The sequence below is a fragment of the Myotis nattereri genome (genome assembly GCF_964212035.1).
Source record: "Myotis nattereri genome assembly, chromosome: 5".
Taxonomy (NCBI): Eukaryota; Metazoa; Chordata; class Mammalia; order Chiroptera; family Vespertilionidae; genus Myotis; species Myotis nattereri.
The window spans coordinates 30,775,404-30,792,055 of NC_138080.1; the positions used below are offsets into that span (position 1 = coordinate 30,775,404).

General features: G+C 51.1%; 1 protein-coding gene across 1 annotated transcript; it reads left to right on the top strand.

The window, feature by feature from the left end:
- The first annotated feature begins 6,073 nt into the window (after nt 1-6,073).
- SLC39A3 (solute carrier family 39 member 3) lies at nt 6,074-14,861 on the top strand. The gene is made up of 4 exons (XM_081092234.1): nt 6,074-6,196; nt 6,909-7,029; nt 7,907-8,219; nt 10,970-14,861. Exons 3-4 carry the CDS (start codon nt 8,010-8,012, stop codon nt 11,702-11,704), a joined length of 945 nt encoding a protein of 314 aa, XP_080948360.1. The 5' UTR covers nt 6,074-6,196; nt 6,909-7,029; nt 7,907-8,009; the 3' UTR covers nt 11,705-14,861.
- Nucleotides 14,862-16,652: the final 1,791 nt, after the last annotated feature.

Here is a 16,652-nt window from a genome sequence, read left to right on the forward strand (position 1 = left end):
TTTCACTGGTGAGGTTGGAGGAAGTAAACCACAAATTCTGCTCAGCTCATAGTTGTTCCGAAGTCTTATAAGCTCTGGTAGATTTTGGGGAGTCCGTTCTGTATTCTCTCTTACTATTGTGCTTAATTTTATCAAAAAGTAACATACACGAGAAACCATAAAAATACTAGAGGAATCCAAAGGCAACAAAATCTCAGACATATGCCGAAGCAATTTCTTCACCGATACATCTCCTAGGACATTGGAAACTAAAGAGAAAATAAACAAATGGGACTACATCAAAATAAAAAGCTTCTGCACAGCAAAAGAAACCATCAGGAAAACAACAAGAAAGCCCACTGCGTGGGAGAACTTATTTGCCAATGTTATCACCGATAAGAGTTTAATCTCCAACATTTATAGGGAACTCATACAACTTAACAAAAGGAAGATAAACAATCCAATCAAAAAATGGGCAAAGGACCTAAATAGACACTTTTCAAAAGAGGACATTCAGAAAGCCAAGAGACATATGAAAACATGCTCAAAGTCACTAATCATCCGAGAGATGCAAATCAAAACAACAATGAGGTACCATCTCACACCTGTCAGAATGGCTATCGTCAACAAATCAACAAATGACAGTGCTGGAGAAGATGCGGAGAAAAAGGAACCCTCGTGCACTGCTGATGGGAATGCAGACTGGTGCAGCCACTGTGGAAGACAGTATGGAGTTTCCTCAAAAAATTAAAAATGGAACTCCCATTTGACCCAGTGATCCCACTTCTAGGAATATATCCCAAGAAACCAGAAACACCAATCAAAAAGGATATATGTACCCCTATGTTCATAGCAACACAATTTACCATTGCAAAGATCTGGAAACAGCCTAAGTGCCCATCAGTAGATGAATGGATTAGAAAACTGTGGTACATCTACACAATGGAATACTATGCTGCTGTAAAAAAGAAGGAATTCTTACCATTTGCAACAGCATGGATGGAACTGGAGAGCATTATGCTAAATGAAATAAGCCAGTCAATGAGAGAAAAATACCACATGACCTCACTCATTTATGGATAATAAAGGCCATTATAAACTGATGAACAAAAATAGATACAGAGGCAGAGCAGCATCGAACAGACTGTCAACTACAGCGGGAAGGCTGGAGAGGGTTCAAGGGCGGGAGAGGGAGTAAGAGATCAACCGAAGGACTTGTATGCATGCATATAAGCATAACCAATGGACACAAGACACGGGGGGGGGGGGTGGTAGGGGTGGCCCGGGGAATGTCAAGGGGGGAAAAAAGGAGACATGTGTAATACTCTGTAATACTTTAAGCAATAAAACAAAATTAAAAAAAGTAACATACATAAAAGTGCACACATTATAAGCAAACAGCTCGATGAATTTACACAAAGGAAACATGCCCATGTCATTAGCACCCAGACCAAGAACAGAACCTGACCAGCCCCCTGTCATGGCCCCTCTGGTCATTACCACCCCAAAGGGCAACCCTGCCCCAGTGTTCTATGCCGCAGGTTAGTTTTGTCTGATTTTGAAATGTGCATAAATGGAATCTATGAAAGATAAAACTGTGAAGATTGTAGAAGAAAATATAAGGTATGATTTGGGATAGACAAACTTTCTTAAAGACAACACAAAGTACTGATGGTTAATTTTATATGTCTACTAGGCTAGGTTACATTACCCAGATATTTGGTCAAAAACCAGTATAGATATTGCCAGAAAGGTGTGCTTTAGATGAAATTAACATTTAAATCAGTCGACTTTGAGTAGAGCAGATTAGCCTCTATTATGTAGGTGGGCTGCATCTAATCAGTTGAAGGCTTCAAGAGAAAAGATTGAGGTTGTCTCCAAAGAAGAGAGAATCCTGCATCTAGACTGGAGCTGCAACATCAACTCCTCCTTGGGGCTTCAGCCTTCCGGTATGTCCTCCAAACTTCAGATTTGCCAGCCTCCAAGACCACATGAACCAAGTCCTTAAAGTAAATCTATCATCTATTTCCCTTATTAGTTCTGTTTCTCTGGAGACCCTGACTAATACAAGCTCTAACCTCATTTTTAAAAACTCAACAATCTGGCCCTAGCTGGTTTGGCTCAGTGGATAGAGCGTCAGCCTGCAGGCTCAAGGGTCCTGGGTTTGATTCTGGTCAAGGGCACGTGCCCAGGTTATGGGCTCAATCCCCAGTGGGGGGCATGCAGGAGACAGCGATCAATGATTCTCTCTCATTGATGTTTCTATCTCTCCCTCTCCCTTCCTCTCTGAAATCAACAAATTGAATTGCACTAAAAAGTGAGGGAAAGGCAGCTTGGGGGAGGTAGAATAGGGTAAAGGGGCGCTAAATGGTGATGGAAAGAGACTTGACTTGGGGTGGTAAACACATACAATATACAAATGATGTAGAATTGTGTACCTGAAACTATAATTTTATTAAGCAATGTCACCCCAATAAATTCAATTTTTAAAAAGTGGATTGAACATCATCCCATGCACCAAGAGGTCACTGGTTCGATTCCCTGTCAGGATATATGCCTGGGTTGCAGGCTCGATCCCCAGTAGGGGGCGTGCAGGAGACAGCCAATCAATGGTGTTTCTCTTATTGATGTCTCTATCTCTCCTTCTCCCTTCCTCTCTCTCTCTCTCTCTCTCTAAAAAAAAAAACAAAGCAATGAAATCATATATATTTAAGTGAGCCATTGAGTGGGTGAAGACATTTGTAACATATATTTGACAAAAATATAAATTACTCCCATGCTCTAACCAACTGAGCTACCTGGCCAGGGCTGTCACTTGTCTCTTAAGCCTGTTCATTGTGTCCTTCACTATGGAAAAAATTTTACATACTCACACAGTCAAATTTGTTGGTAGTTTTTCTATCATACCTGCCCATATACAAGTCTTGGAGCCTAGGACTCTTTCAAATATATGTCTTGAATGAATAAAAATCCAACACTTATGCAGCTCCTTCTCTGAGCAGCCTGATTCTCTAGCTAATCATAAATAAATACTGCACCTCCTGAATTCTTCTATAGGAAGGATTCATCCTGTGGGCATTTACTTAGTGCGCTATTATTACAAGTGATTATTTTTGTTGTTGTGAATTATGGAAACCAGAAAAAAAGTCAAGGCACTTTGTGTCTAATAATAAAAATGGCTACCACCTATTGCATGCTAATCATAAAGCAGGCAGAAAGTGGCATTCAATATTAAAAACTCACAGCCATCTCATACTTTACTTCTGCAAAACTGAACTGTCTTTTGACACCTCCAATCTCCGTACCTCTCTCTTCCAGCCATTCCTATTTTAGTGAACAACACCAGCAGTCACCCCTGACACCTCCCCCTGCAACCCACCAGGCAAACCAGTGCCAAGTCCTGCCAATTCACCCTCCAAGTATTTCTCAAATTCATCCACCCTTGACAATGTCTTCATCTAAACTAGCTTCCATTCTTGCCCATGTGATTTTTAATGGATCTCCTTGCTTCTACTCTGGCTCCCCTACAATTCAGTCTTTCTTTACACAGAAGTCACAATAACCTTAAAACATAAATTAGATGATGACTTTCACCTGTTTGTTTTATTTTTATAGTTTTAAAAATATTATTATTTTTAAAATATATATTTTATTGATTTCAGAGAGGAAGGGAGAGGGGGAGAGAGAGAGAGAGAAGTATCAATGATGAGAGAGAATCATTGATTGGCTGCCTCCTACATGCCCCTTACTGGGATCCAACCCTCAGCCTGGGGATGTGACCTCTTGGTTCATAGGTCGATGCTCAACCACTGAGCCATGCCGGCCAGGCAGATTCAACATATTTTAACAGAATCGTGTGGTTATTGTGTCAATGCTGCCAATAGGTCAAGTCAGAGGAAGACTGTGAATTGACTATTGATATTTTTTAGATGGAAAGAATGGAACATTGAAAAAAAAAAAGCTTGCCTTACTTCCCTATAAAAGTTACCAGACTTATGAAAAAGATAATTGCGTTCATTGGTTAACTAAAATCTTATTGTCAGCTTACCCTGAGCCAGCCATGGGGAGAGATACTAAGAATAAGGTGGAGAATGCTACAGCATGGATGAAACTTGAGGAAATTATGCTCAAAGAAATTCATCAGATGCAGAAGGTCAAATACTGTATGAGGAGGAGTCAGACCCATAGAGACAGAAAGTAGATATTGGGTGCTAGGGACTGGGGGAGGACAAGGAGCCTTAATATCTGGGGTGCAGGCTCAATCCCCAGTAGGGGGTGTGCAGGAGCAGCCATTCAATGATTCTCTCTCATCATTGATGTTTTTTTTTCTCTCTCTCTCCCTTTCTCTTCCTCTCTGAAATCAATAAAAATATATTTTAAAAAATGTATTTGTTCTGTCCTGGCTGGTGTGACTCACTTGGCTGAGTCTTGTCCCATGCACAGAGAGGTTACTGGTTTGATTCCTGAAAGGGCACATGCCTGGGTTTCAGGCTCAATCCCCAGTAATGGGCATGCAGGAGGCAGCTGCTTATTTCTTTCCCCTCTCTCTGATTCTCTCTCTCTAAAAAAAATCAATAAAACATTTATTTAGCCGAAACCGGTTTGGCTCAGTGGATAGAGCGTCGGCCTGCAGACTGAAAGGTCCCGGGTTCGATTCCGGTCAAGGGCATGTACCTGGGTTGTGGGCACTTCCTCAGTGGGGGATGTGCAGGAGGCAGCTGATCGATGTTTCTCTCTCATCGATGTTTCTAACTCTCTATCTCTCTCTCTTCCTCTCTGTAAAAAATCAATAAAATATATTTAAAAAACAACAACAACAACAACATTTATTTAAAAATAAATATGTCAGCCCTAGCCAGTTTGGCTCAGTGGATAGAGTGTTGGCCTGTGGACCAAAGGGTCCCAGGTTAGATTCCGGTCAAGGGCACATACCTTGGTTGCAAGCTCCTCCCCAGTCCGGGCCTTGGTCAGGGCTTGTGCAGGAAGCAACCGATCGATGTGTTTCTCTCACATTGATGTTTCTCTCTCTGTCTTTCCCTCTCTCTCCCACTCTCCCTAAAAATCAATGAAAAAATATCCTGGGGTGAGGATTAACAACTACAAAAATGTCAGATCTGTCACATCTCTGATCAAAACTCTACAGTGGTTCCCCAAGGCCTCCTTTTTATCTCCAAATACACTTCCCCGCCTCGCCGTGTTTTGGCTACACTGGCATTCTCGTACACTCGTGCCTGTATGTGTATGTTTATGTGGAACGCCATTATCCACTTGACTGACTTCTCCATGTTCAAGTTTTTGCTCAAATATCTATTTATGGCATTTTATTTTAAATAGAAATCCACCACCCTTACTGGGCTCTATTATTCTAGAGCACTTTTCACCTTCTGATATAATTCCATTTATTTTGTTTATCCATTGTTTTCCTTGTCTTCTCCTAGAATGTAAGCTCCAAAAGGGAGATCTTTATTTTGCTCATAGATGTTCTTCCAGAAAAGGTCCTGGCACATAGAGATGTTGAACCGATAAATCTTCCTTCTCCTTCTCCTCCTCCTCCTCCTCCTCCTCCTCCTCCTCCTCCTCCTCCTCCTCCTCCACCTCCTCCACCTCCTCCTCCTCCTTCTCCTTCTCCTCCTCCTCCTCCTTCTCCTAGCAAAGGTGGAAATTTATTGAAGAACAAGTACAGGCTCCCACCTGAGGAAGGGGAAAGAATCTCATAGCACAGACTCCCACGTGGGAGGGGGAAGGAGTCCCCTAAACCTGCTTCTTATGCCTACAAAAAGGGCATCAGCGGCGAGGACGCTCAGGGAGGGACAGTCTACTGTAGGAAATCGTGTCCCGCAGATGACCAAGGCTCAATCTGAGCGGGATTCAGCACCAAGTGCCCCTGGACAGCTCTGGAAGCCAAACCCTGCCGGAACCGTTCTATTGGGGGTTGTAGTTTCCCGCCGGAGCTGCCCGGTGGCTGTACCTACCGCTTTAGAGGAAACTATTTTTCCGCGTTGGTAGGAGAGGCGGAGTCTCAGGATGAATGGCAGACATAGAAGCCAATGAATGGGATGTCTAGGCCCGTAGTGCTTCGGAAGGCCAATAGTCAGGGGCGTAGGCGGGGCGTGGACTGCGCCTCGCCGACCCGGGCCTCCTCCTGGGCGCCACTGTAGGATCTAGAGACCGCGCTACGTTGAGCGGCGGGAGGCATTGGCGGGCTGGCCTTGCGGAGGTACGTGTGGGCCGAGGCCGGGGCCGGGGCCGGGGCCGGGGCCGGGGCTGGGGCTGGGGCCGGGCCGCGGTCCGGGGGCGGGGCCGGGGCCTGACGGAAACTGTCCAGCCCGTTAACCCAGGCCCGGACAAGGCGTCCGCCCAGGCTTCACCTTTATCGGCGAGATGTGTGTGATTGCGGGTGGTCCCACCTGCAGAGCGTGAGTTGTCCCCTCTGGGGAGGGGCCCCGTGAGCCTCGTGCTCCGCGGGGCGCCTGGTGCCTCGCGGGGCATACAGAAGGCGCTCAGTAAGTGCTAAATAAATGAATGAGCCGCCCCGTACTCCGCTCAGCCCTTGCTTTGAGAGCGTCGAGGCCACCCTCACCCCCAATCCACAGACTGGGTCATAGGGACTCCCAGCAGATATGTATTGGGCGCCTACAGTGTACCTGGCTTTGGGCTCGGGAAAACCGGGTCGCTGTCCCCACAGATGCCGCAGGCGAGGGCCAGTGCGGACGTCCCAGGCCTTAAATGATGTAGTTCTCGGTAGCACACACAATGCCAGAAAAATGTCAGGCAGTGGGGTGGGAGGGACCTCCAACTGGTGGCATCTGAGCCGAGACCTGAAGAGCTCACCCAAGTGGGGGTTTGGGCAGTGAGAACTGGGAGGTTGGGTGAAAAGGCGAGGACAGGGGAGCAGCCGAGGCCCCTCAGACTAACGGCGACATTTTCAGGTCCAGAGGGAACACTGCTCCACCGTGGCTCACTGAGTCATGTGAAGAAGTCCACATGCTTCAGCACATCCATTTGTTCAGCCAGCGGTTACTGAACCTCTGCTGTGCACCAGGCCTCTGGGTAGGTACAGGGGGTACCATTTAGGGTGGAAGTCGGCCAGGGGAGGCCCTTCCCTGGGGTCCTGGAAGTAGTGACTAGAAAGACCAGATGTCTCTGGACGGTCACAGAGAGAATGTTCCAGCCTGAGGGTACAACCCATGCCAAGGCCCTAGGCAAGAATGGACTTGGCCCCTTTGGGGACCACAAAGGCCAGAGTGAGTGCAGTGAAGCAGGAGCTGATGGCCTGGAGCCTTCACCTGGGGGCTGGGGGGCGGGGGGCGGGCATTCGGATTTTCCGTGAGGCCTGTGGGGAACCAATGGAACAACACCATCTGCTAGAACATTCTGCAACAATGGAAACATTCTCTGCGCTGTTCAATGTGGTGTCTGTTAGACTCGCATGGTTACTGAGCACCTGAAATACAGGTAGTTCAACTGAAGGGCTGGATTTTACATTTCCTTTAATTTTTAAAAAAATATATATTTTATTGATTTTTTACAGAGAGGAAGGGAGAGGGATAGAGAGTTAGAAACATCGATGAGAGAGAAACATCGATCAGCTGCCTCCTGCACACCTCCCACTGGGGATGTGCCCGCAACCAAGGTACATGCCCTTGACCGGAATCGAACCTGGGACCCTTCAGTCCGCAGGCCGACACTCTATCCACTGAGCCAAACCGGCTTCGGCCATTTCCTTTAATTTTAACGTAAACAGACACATGTGGCCAGCGGTTGCTGTGCTGGACATCGCAGCCATGGATAAGTTTATGCAGGAGGCAGGGATATGTGGCAGGCCCGGAGTGGGGTGAAGTGTGAGGGGGAGGAAGGCAGATGGGCGTGGTCCCTAGATCTGGTCAGGTAGTCCAATAGCTGATGTGATTGTCCCTGGTGTTTACAGTGACTGAACTGAGGCATGAGCCCCTGGTAGCACATCGAGGACGGGAGTGTGCAGCCACACATGGTTCGGCCCTGCGGTAACCATAGCAGCCCAGGCTGTCACCATGGTGAAGCTGTTAGTGGTCAAAATTCTTTGCATGGTGGGCGTGTTCTTCTTTATGCTGCTGGGCTCCCTGCTGCCTGTGAAGATCATCGAGACAGACTTTGAGAAGGCCCACCGCTCGAAAAAGATCCTCTCGCTCTGCAACACCTTTGGAGGCGGGGTCTTTCTGGCCACCTGCTTCAATGCTTTGCTGCCTGCTGTGAGGGAAAAGGTAAGAGCTCCCTGGATGGTCTCAGCCATAAAATGCCAAGGATCTCTGCTGCTTTTTTCAGCCCGGACCCTGAATTTGGTGGGGGCCTTTACACCCAAGGGTGATGGGAAGTAGAAAATGAATTTGCTGTGTGACCATGCATGGGTTGCTTTTCTTCTCTGAGCCTTCCCTGGCAAACAAGGGGTTTAAACTAGACCTGGGGCTCCCAACCGGTGGGCTCATTAGTTGTTACTTCACCAGACCTTCTATCCCTGGGAGCATACACTTTGTCCCGGAGCTGGCAGTTGTGGCCTCTCTTCAACTCCTGTATTAGTCAGCTACTGCTGCGGAACAAATGATAACGGATGTAACATCTTAAAACAATACACATTTATTATTTCACAGTTTCTGTGGGTCAAGGGTGGGACACTGCTTAGCTGGGGCATCTGCTCCAGGTTCTCAGGAGACAACAATCGAGGTGTCTACTGGCTTGTGGTCTCATCTTAGGGTTCAACTAAGGATGGGTCAACTTCTAAGCTAATGTAGTTGGAGGGTGGGTTATCAGACTCAGGGCCTAGTTCCTTCCTGATGTCTGGCTGAGAGCTGCCCTCAGTCCCTTGTCCCATGGCCTCCCCAACATGGTTTCTTGCTTCATCCTCAAGTTGTAACCTGTGCCTGGATTTCTGACCTTCAGATCTGTGAGATGATGCTTTTGTGTTACTTTATACTGCTAAACTTATGTTCCTTCATTACTCAGCACAGGATATTCATACAGTTGGCATAGATGAGGTTAAATCAGAGCCTCGTCTGACGGCTTCTGCACCCTCAGTACCACTTTCAGAATTGCCCCCATTTCTTGTGTTCCCACTGTGTCACTCCCCTTTCATCCTCCTACTTCACGTCTGGCCTGCAGCAATGGCCTTACTCTTCTCTATCCCCCTTCAGTGCACCTGGCCCTTCCAGGGTCCTCCCGACACCACTCCTGTGCAGCATCCCTGCCCACAGGCTTCCCGCGCCTCACCCAGCCATGACTCCCAGCCCTCACCCAGTTGTGCCACAGGAAGGACAGTGCCACAAGCTGTGGCTTTTGTGTGTCTGTCTTGTCTTTTCCAATCCATGTTTATCCCTCTGGGCGTAGTTTGTGTTTGTCATGAGCTGGTGTTTCCCCCAGTGAGGCACATGCAGGCTTCCATGAGACATTTAGCAAATGAATGAAATGGCTTCTCTACAGAAATATAGCCTTCTGCTGCAGCAGTGGTTCCCATCCAGGGGTGACTCTGCTCACAAGGAATATGGGGCCATGTCTAGGCACATCTATGGGTGTCATGACTGGAGGTACCCCTGGCTGCAAGTGAATGGGCATCAGGGATGCTGCTTAACACCCCACAGTGCCCATGATGACCCCCACAGAGAATGACCCTGCCCCCATGTCAACACCTCCCCCAACAAGTTATGACCAGAATGTCTCCAGACATTGTGCTTCTCCCTCGAGAGCAGGATCGGCCCAGCTGAGAAGTCTGTGTGTATGTGAAGGTGCATGTACAATCACAGGTTGTAATGAAGGTTGTGAGGGAAAGAAGAGATTGGGGCAGTAAGCAGAGATTGGGGTACCTGGTTTAGGTAGAGTACTTGGAAATTATATGTAAGCCAAGACCCAAAGCATGCGCATCCATTAGCTGTGAGTAAAGCTGAAGGAGGAACATTTTGGACAGAACCGATGGCACAGCCCAAGGCTGGAAAGAGCTCATGTGTGCAAGCATCTTACAAATGCAGGGAAAATTAACCCATGCTTCGAGCAGCCCACAGCCCACTTGGCTGGACAGTGTCCAAAACTGCATTGTCCCGTGTGGCCCCTGCTTGGCATGCCTGGCTAGTCAAGTTTCAGTGAATTACAGTGAAGTACAATTCAATATGTCAGTCCTCAGCTGTGCCAGCCATGTTTCAAGTCCTCACACATAGCTAGTGGCTCCCATATTAGCACAGATAGAAAGCATATCTAGAACATTCTATTGAACGGTGCTGACTCAAGGGATCTGCTGGGTGTCTGAATGTGCTGGCGGGCCTTTACCCAGGAGGTTGGAGTAATGGGAAGACCCTGGAAACAGAGTCCCACCTGGATTATATGGAAGCAAACCCCATGCAGGTATTGGGGCCAGAAAGGCTGGTTTATATCACAGTAGTGGAGGCCGGAAGTCCTAGATCAAGGTGTCGGCAGGGCTGGGTCCTTCTCAGCCCTCCCTTTCCTGCCTCTCTGTGGTCCTGGTGTCTCTTCCTCTTCTTGGAAGGACGCCAGTTCTATTGGAGGAGGGCCCACCCAACAGCCTCATTTTAACTGAATCACTTCTTTCAAGAGACTCTCTCCTAATATGGTTAGTTTTGAGGTACTAGGGGCTTAGAGATTTGAATATATGAATTTTTATTTGGGGGGAGGACACAATTCAGCCCTTAGTACTTTACATATATCTACAAAGACCCATCTTCCAAATAAGGCCACATCCTGAGGTTCTGGGTAGATGTGTCTTTGGGGGCCACAATTCGGCTCACTCCGGTGAGGCCTCATGACTCCGTTAATAATAGGGTTTTTGTTTAATCCATCAAGGATGAGCCCACCACTCCCTCCCCCTTTACTTAACTTCTCATATGAATTGGGTATGTCTGTGCTTTACTAATTGAACAGTGATGTCAGATGAACCCTGTTGCGTTGGGTCCCTGCCTCTGAACCTCTCTCCCCTCTCTCTCCCTCCTTCCCTCTCTCACGTCCTCCACTCCAGCTCCAGAAAGTTCTGAGTCTTGGGCACATCACCACTGACTACCCACTGGCAGAGACCATTGTGATGTTAGGCTTCTTCATGACCGTCTTCCTGGAGCAGCTCATCCTGACCTTCCGCAAGGAGAAGCCGTCCTTCATCGACCTGGAGACCTTCAATGCTGGCTCAGATGCTGGCAGCGACTCAGAGTACGAGAGTCCTTTCATGGGGGCTGCGCGGGGCCACGCAATCTACATGGAGCCTCACACCCACAGCCACGGGCTGAATGTCCAAGAGCTGTCACACTCCAGCCCCCTGCGCCTCCTCAGCCTGGTCTTCGCTCTGTCGGCTCATTCCATCTTTGAGGGCCTGGCCCTGGGCCTACTGGAAGAGGGGGAGAAGGTAGTAAGCCTGTTCGTGGGTGTGGCCATCCACGAGACACTGGTAGCTGTGGCCCTAGGCATCAACATGGCCCGGAGCTCCATGCCCCTGAGGGAAGCGGCCAAGCTGGCCATCACCGTGAGTGCCATGATCCCCCTGGGCATCAGTGTTGGCCTGGGCATCGAGAGTGCCCAGGGCGTGCCCAGCAGTGTGGCCTCGGTGCTACTGCAGGGTCTGGTGGGTGGCACCTTTCTCTTTGTCACCTTCTTTGAGATCCTGGGGAAGGAACTGGAGGAGAAGAATGACCGCCTGCTCAAAGTCCTCTTCCTGGTGCTGGGCTACACCGTGCTGGCCGGCATGGTCTTTCTCAAGTGGTGAACGTCCCACTGCTGTCATTCTCCATCTTGGTCACCCCATCCTGCTGGGGCTCTCCGGGAGCCCCCGGGTGGAAACAGGCTACATTCCCAGCTCCCTCTCCCCCCATTGGGGAGCTCAGGCCCCCCAACCACTGCCTGCTCACAGAGAGGCTACCCAAGACCAAGCTGCACCCTAGATTGTACACCCCAAGCCTCAGGGCAACCCTATTGTAAAATACTTCTCTTAAAGGTATTTACCAAAGCTGTGTGGCCATGTCAACCTGGGCGTGGGATCTGGCAACTCACACGGGAGGCAGGGCAGGGCATCCACATGGTCAGGCCAGGATCCTTCCCACCCCACACACTCAAACTGTGGCCAGGACAGGAGCTGTCGGAGGCGCCAAAGCCTCTGTCCTCTGCCCCAACTGGCTCTGTTGCTAACAGAGGAGGCTACCAGCATGGAGTGTCCATTCTGTGGTTAGATGGGGCAGCTCTGTGCCTCCTCCCACCCAAGGCTTTGCCACCACAGGGACAGGCAGGGTCCTGGGTGCCTCAGGACTACTGTCTCCACTGCCTTCTGGTGCGGGCCCCCTCCTCTCCCCGTGGGAAGGTTGCCCTCCAGGGAGTTGGGGCTGCCGGGCCAGGGTGAGTGTGTGGGTTCCCTGAAGGAACAGACCCATGGGCTGAGAGATGTGCGAGCAGGGCCAGGAGGCAGCTTGGCTGTTGGTTCACAGTCCCAGGTGTGCCCAGGGTCTCTGGAGCAAGATGGACTCTGCAGGTTGTGGGGCAGGGGCCAAAGACACGGTTCCCCTCACCAGACACAAACAGAGGAAGCCGGTCCCAGGGGGTGCAAGAGAGCAGAGACTAACTGCCGAGTGCCTGGCTGGTACAAACCCGGTGCTATGGCAACTTCTCATTAGCCTCCTTGTTGTCCCGGCAACCTGGGGCACGCCTGGGGAGTGGGGATGGGGTGAGCCTTTCCTGGGGGGTTTGCTTGGCCTGGCCTGGAGGTGTGGGAGGATGCTTGGGCCTGGTGACCTGGGCCAGGTCTCCTGCCCAGCCTCAGCTTCTCTCAGCTCTGTCCCAGGCTGTTAGGGGCTGCTGGTTACACCTTCCCGCTTCCTGACTCAGCTGGGAGGCCCAGGGCCAAGGTGTGCGCATTTCCGAAATCTCGTATTTCCTTCCTGTGCCCACCACTGCTAGGAAGAACTGCAGGAGGGCCATTTAAGTTCCCCGACAAGGACAGGGCCCTCTTCCCGTTGTCCTGGACTCAGTGAGGCCCTGGTCATCACACTCGCCAGGTTGGAAACTCCAGGAGCATACTGTTGCTTATGCAAAGATGGACGCCCCAGGGGCTGGCCTGCTGCTACCTGCTCAGCCCAGTAGGCACAAGGTGCAAGAAGGCACGACCTTCACAACAGCCCTGGCTGCCGCCTCTGTTGTTATGAGAGCCTGGGAGAGCAGGAACATGTGTTCCAGACCCTTCTCCCTCCCCTTCACCCCACTTACTATATTGGCTTCTACCCTGGTGCTGTCAGCGTATTGGGCCCATTTCTAGGAACTTCTATCTGAAACTTACCAGGGGCCCGTCTCCTAACCCCACATGGCCTGGTCCTGACCTCAAGCCAGGAAAATGGCCCTGTGGGTGTGGGAACATCATCCTAAACCTGATGCTGTGGCCTTCACCTGCCCCACTTCACCCAGGAACTGGAAGGTTCCAGTTGGGTGGGTCACCATGGAGCCCCCAGATTCTGGAGTCTGCCTTCAGCTGCGGGGATGGGACCGGGCAGGGGACAGGATAGAGGCATCAGGGCCTGACTTGGAGGAGTGGTGGGAGGATGCTCCCTAGTAGGGATGCTCAGGGGCCCCGTCCCCATGAATCCAGGGGGAACCCTACATGAGGGCAGGGGCCCACAGCTCCATGTCCCTTACCCCATCACCAAAAGTGCACACAGCAGGGTCCCTGCCCTCCTGCCAGCCATCAGCTTTCTGGGGTGGCCCTGGAGACACCAAACAGCCTGTCCTCGAAGCAGCTCCCATGTCCCCAAGGGGAGCCTCCAAGACCATGTTTCTCTTTATTCTGAGCCGGCTTCCAGACGAGCAGGCCCAGGAAGGGCATTGCCACACCAACAAGGAGGGAAAGTCCCAAGTGTCCTCATTGCCCATCCTTCAGCTCGACATCACTGTGCCGGGTCCTGTCATCCTTGTCCCCCAGCTTGCCTGTGCCTATGCTGCTGGGTCGTGGCCACTCCCAGATGCCCCTCTCCCTAGGGTCCCACCAGTCCAAGCAAATGTGCTTCTAGGCCCCGTGGTGACACTGAGGCCCTGAGAGGTTTGGGGAGCGGGATTGTAGGAAAGGACAGGGCCTGCCACACTAGCTCCGAAGGCTCCCCCTCCTGCCTGCAGTGGGCAAAGGAGCAGGGTCAGCCCTGGGATCCAATGCCAGGAGCTGCCAGGGGCCAACCAGCTGCAGGGGGATGGTGTCTCGGCCAGTTTGGGTCAGCCTTCCCCCCTGGCCAAGGATCAGAACATCTCCACAGTGGGGTAGGATGAGTGGTCGGCCCATCTGGCAGAGGCTAAAGAAACCACTCATTCCCGAGGTCTGCCTGCCAATGGCGGCCAAATCCTTCCAGGGTCTTCTGAGGCCAGCTCAGCAGCTCCTCCCCCACCAGCTCTGACAAGGGAGCACTGCCATGTGGTGACAGGCGCTTTGGCTTGAATAAGACTGCAGGTCGGTTATCACCTGAGGCCCTGGACCAGCACTCACCGCAAAACTGGACATTGGCCACAAAAGGCTTCACCTCTGCAACTTGAGACATCACATGGCCCTTCGCAGATTCCTCCTCAGCGATCTTGGTGAACTCTGGTTTTCAAACCAGGTGATTCTGCCCCAGGGACTCTGGGCCATGTCTGGGCACACTGGTCATCACAAAAGGCGCTGCTGGCATTGAGCAGGGGGGCAGGAATGCTGCTCCACACCCTGCAGTGCCCAGCACAGCCCGCCCCAGAGAGTGAACCAGCCAAGGCCCTCCACGGTCTGCCCCGCAGAGGGGCTCACAGCACAGGCGACAGCTGGATGGAGCCGACTGGGTTCCCCTGCTTGATCTGGAGACAAAAGAGAAGAAAATTAGAAGGCAGCATCTAGACCTCATGGATTAAATCAACCATAATCACAGCGTGTCGGGGCTTCTGTTGTCTGCTGTTTGTGTTCCTTGTGGAGGAGTTATTATCATGGGGCGTGGAAGGGAGAGCACCAGCTCGCGGGCCTGTCTGCATCCTTAGGGCCGCAGAAGCAGGCAACAAACGGGATGGTGTTTCCCAGCACACAATACCTTCATTGGCTCCGGCCAGAAATAGGGACCCTTGGCCCTGAGAAGAGAGGGGCATGCACCCCACCCGCCCAGCCTGTGCCCTCTCTGAGCTGTCTGCCAACTTCAAGACAGAGCCAGTGACCAGCCAGTCTGACCTTCCCAGAACCACCTGCGGGTGGAGAAGTGGCTGGGGTTCCCAAGGGCAGCGGGGAGCTGCTGGAGGGTGTGTGAGTGGTTCTGTGAAGACCCTAGAACTCTTCTCTGGGCTGTCGGGGTGCTTTGGCCAAATTAGATTGGAGCAGGGATACCCCTGTCCCTCCCACCCTCCAGGCCTCCACAACTGCCTGGGCGAGAACAGCTGACCTGGCAGGGCTTGGTGCTCCGGCTGAGGGCTGAAGTGATTGCTGCATGCCTAGCCTGGCAGGAGAGAACCGGGTGTGGCAGGTGGGCAGCTCAGAGCCCTTGATTTTGGGGTGCACGGGAGACACTGCTGAGGCGCTGCATTTTGAGAAAAGTACACGGCCACCACGGTTGACAGGTCCTCTCCCTTGAGTGACCGGCTGAGCCCCTTGGGCCCAATAAGCTGGCTGCTGAGCAGGGCCTTCCCCTCAACACTGGAGTGCCAAGTCATTCTCTGTGGAAGGCTGTCTGAACATGGGTATTGAGCAGCATCCCTGGACCCCACCCTCGTGGTGCCAGGAGCACTCCCAGTATGATAATTACAGATGCCCCCAGATGGCCCAGTGTCCCCCAGGGACAGGATTGCCCTGGGTGAGATCCAGGGAAGACAGCTCACATTCTAGGGAGGCAGGCATGCTACATCAACATGTGATCAATATCGGGGAGCAATAAGAGCCGCAAAGACCAAAAAGCAAGGTGAAGGGAGGCGGGACAGTTTTAGCAGCGTCAATTTTAGCAACCTGGTCAGGGAGGAAATCTGTGAGGGCGATGTGTGAGTCACAAGATGGGGGAAACTTTTCCAGCAGGGGAGTGGCATGTGCAAAGGCCCTGAGGTCTTCCTTCAGGGTACAGTCCTTTTTTTCTGATTGACTAAAGTAGCCCTGGCTCTTTGTAAAGACTCAAGCTTTAAAGGGATTCATCCTGCTGGTGGCGAAGTCTTCAGTAACCCCACTCCTTGGAGGTAGTGATCACAGTTCGTGGCCTGAACCCAGGCTGCCTCCAGGGGCCAGGCAGGTGGCATCTTCCACCCTGGGTTGGGGTCCAGCTCCTGCAAATGCTGACCAGCAGAATTCAGGCTCATGGATGCCAGCCCATTCATTTTTCCAAACTGGTTTTTGGCAACCTCCTTATTTTAAAATGTTGACACCACCCTGGCCAGCTTGGCTCAGTGGATAGAGTGTCAGCCTGCGGACTGAAGGGTCCCAGGTTTGATTCCGGCCGAGGGCACATGCCTGGGTTGCGGGCTCGATCCCCAGTAGGGGGTGTGCAGGAGGCAGCCGATCAATGATTCTCTCGCATCACTGATGTTTCTATCTCTCTTTCCTTCTCCCTTCCTCTCTGAAATCAATAAAAATATATTAAAAAAATAAAAATAAAATGTTGACACCAAACTTAAAAACAAGTGAAAACCTTGGTGGGCCAAACTGCATCTGTGAGAGGCCATTGTGAAGCTCAGCTTCTGCTTTGCCTGCATGATTG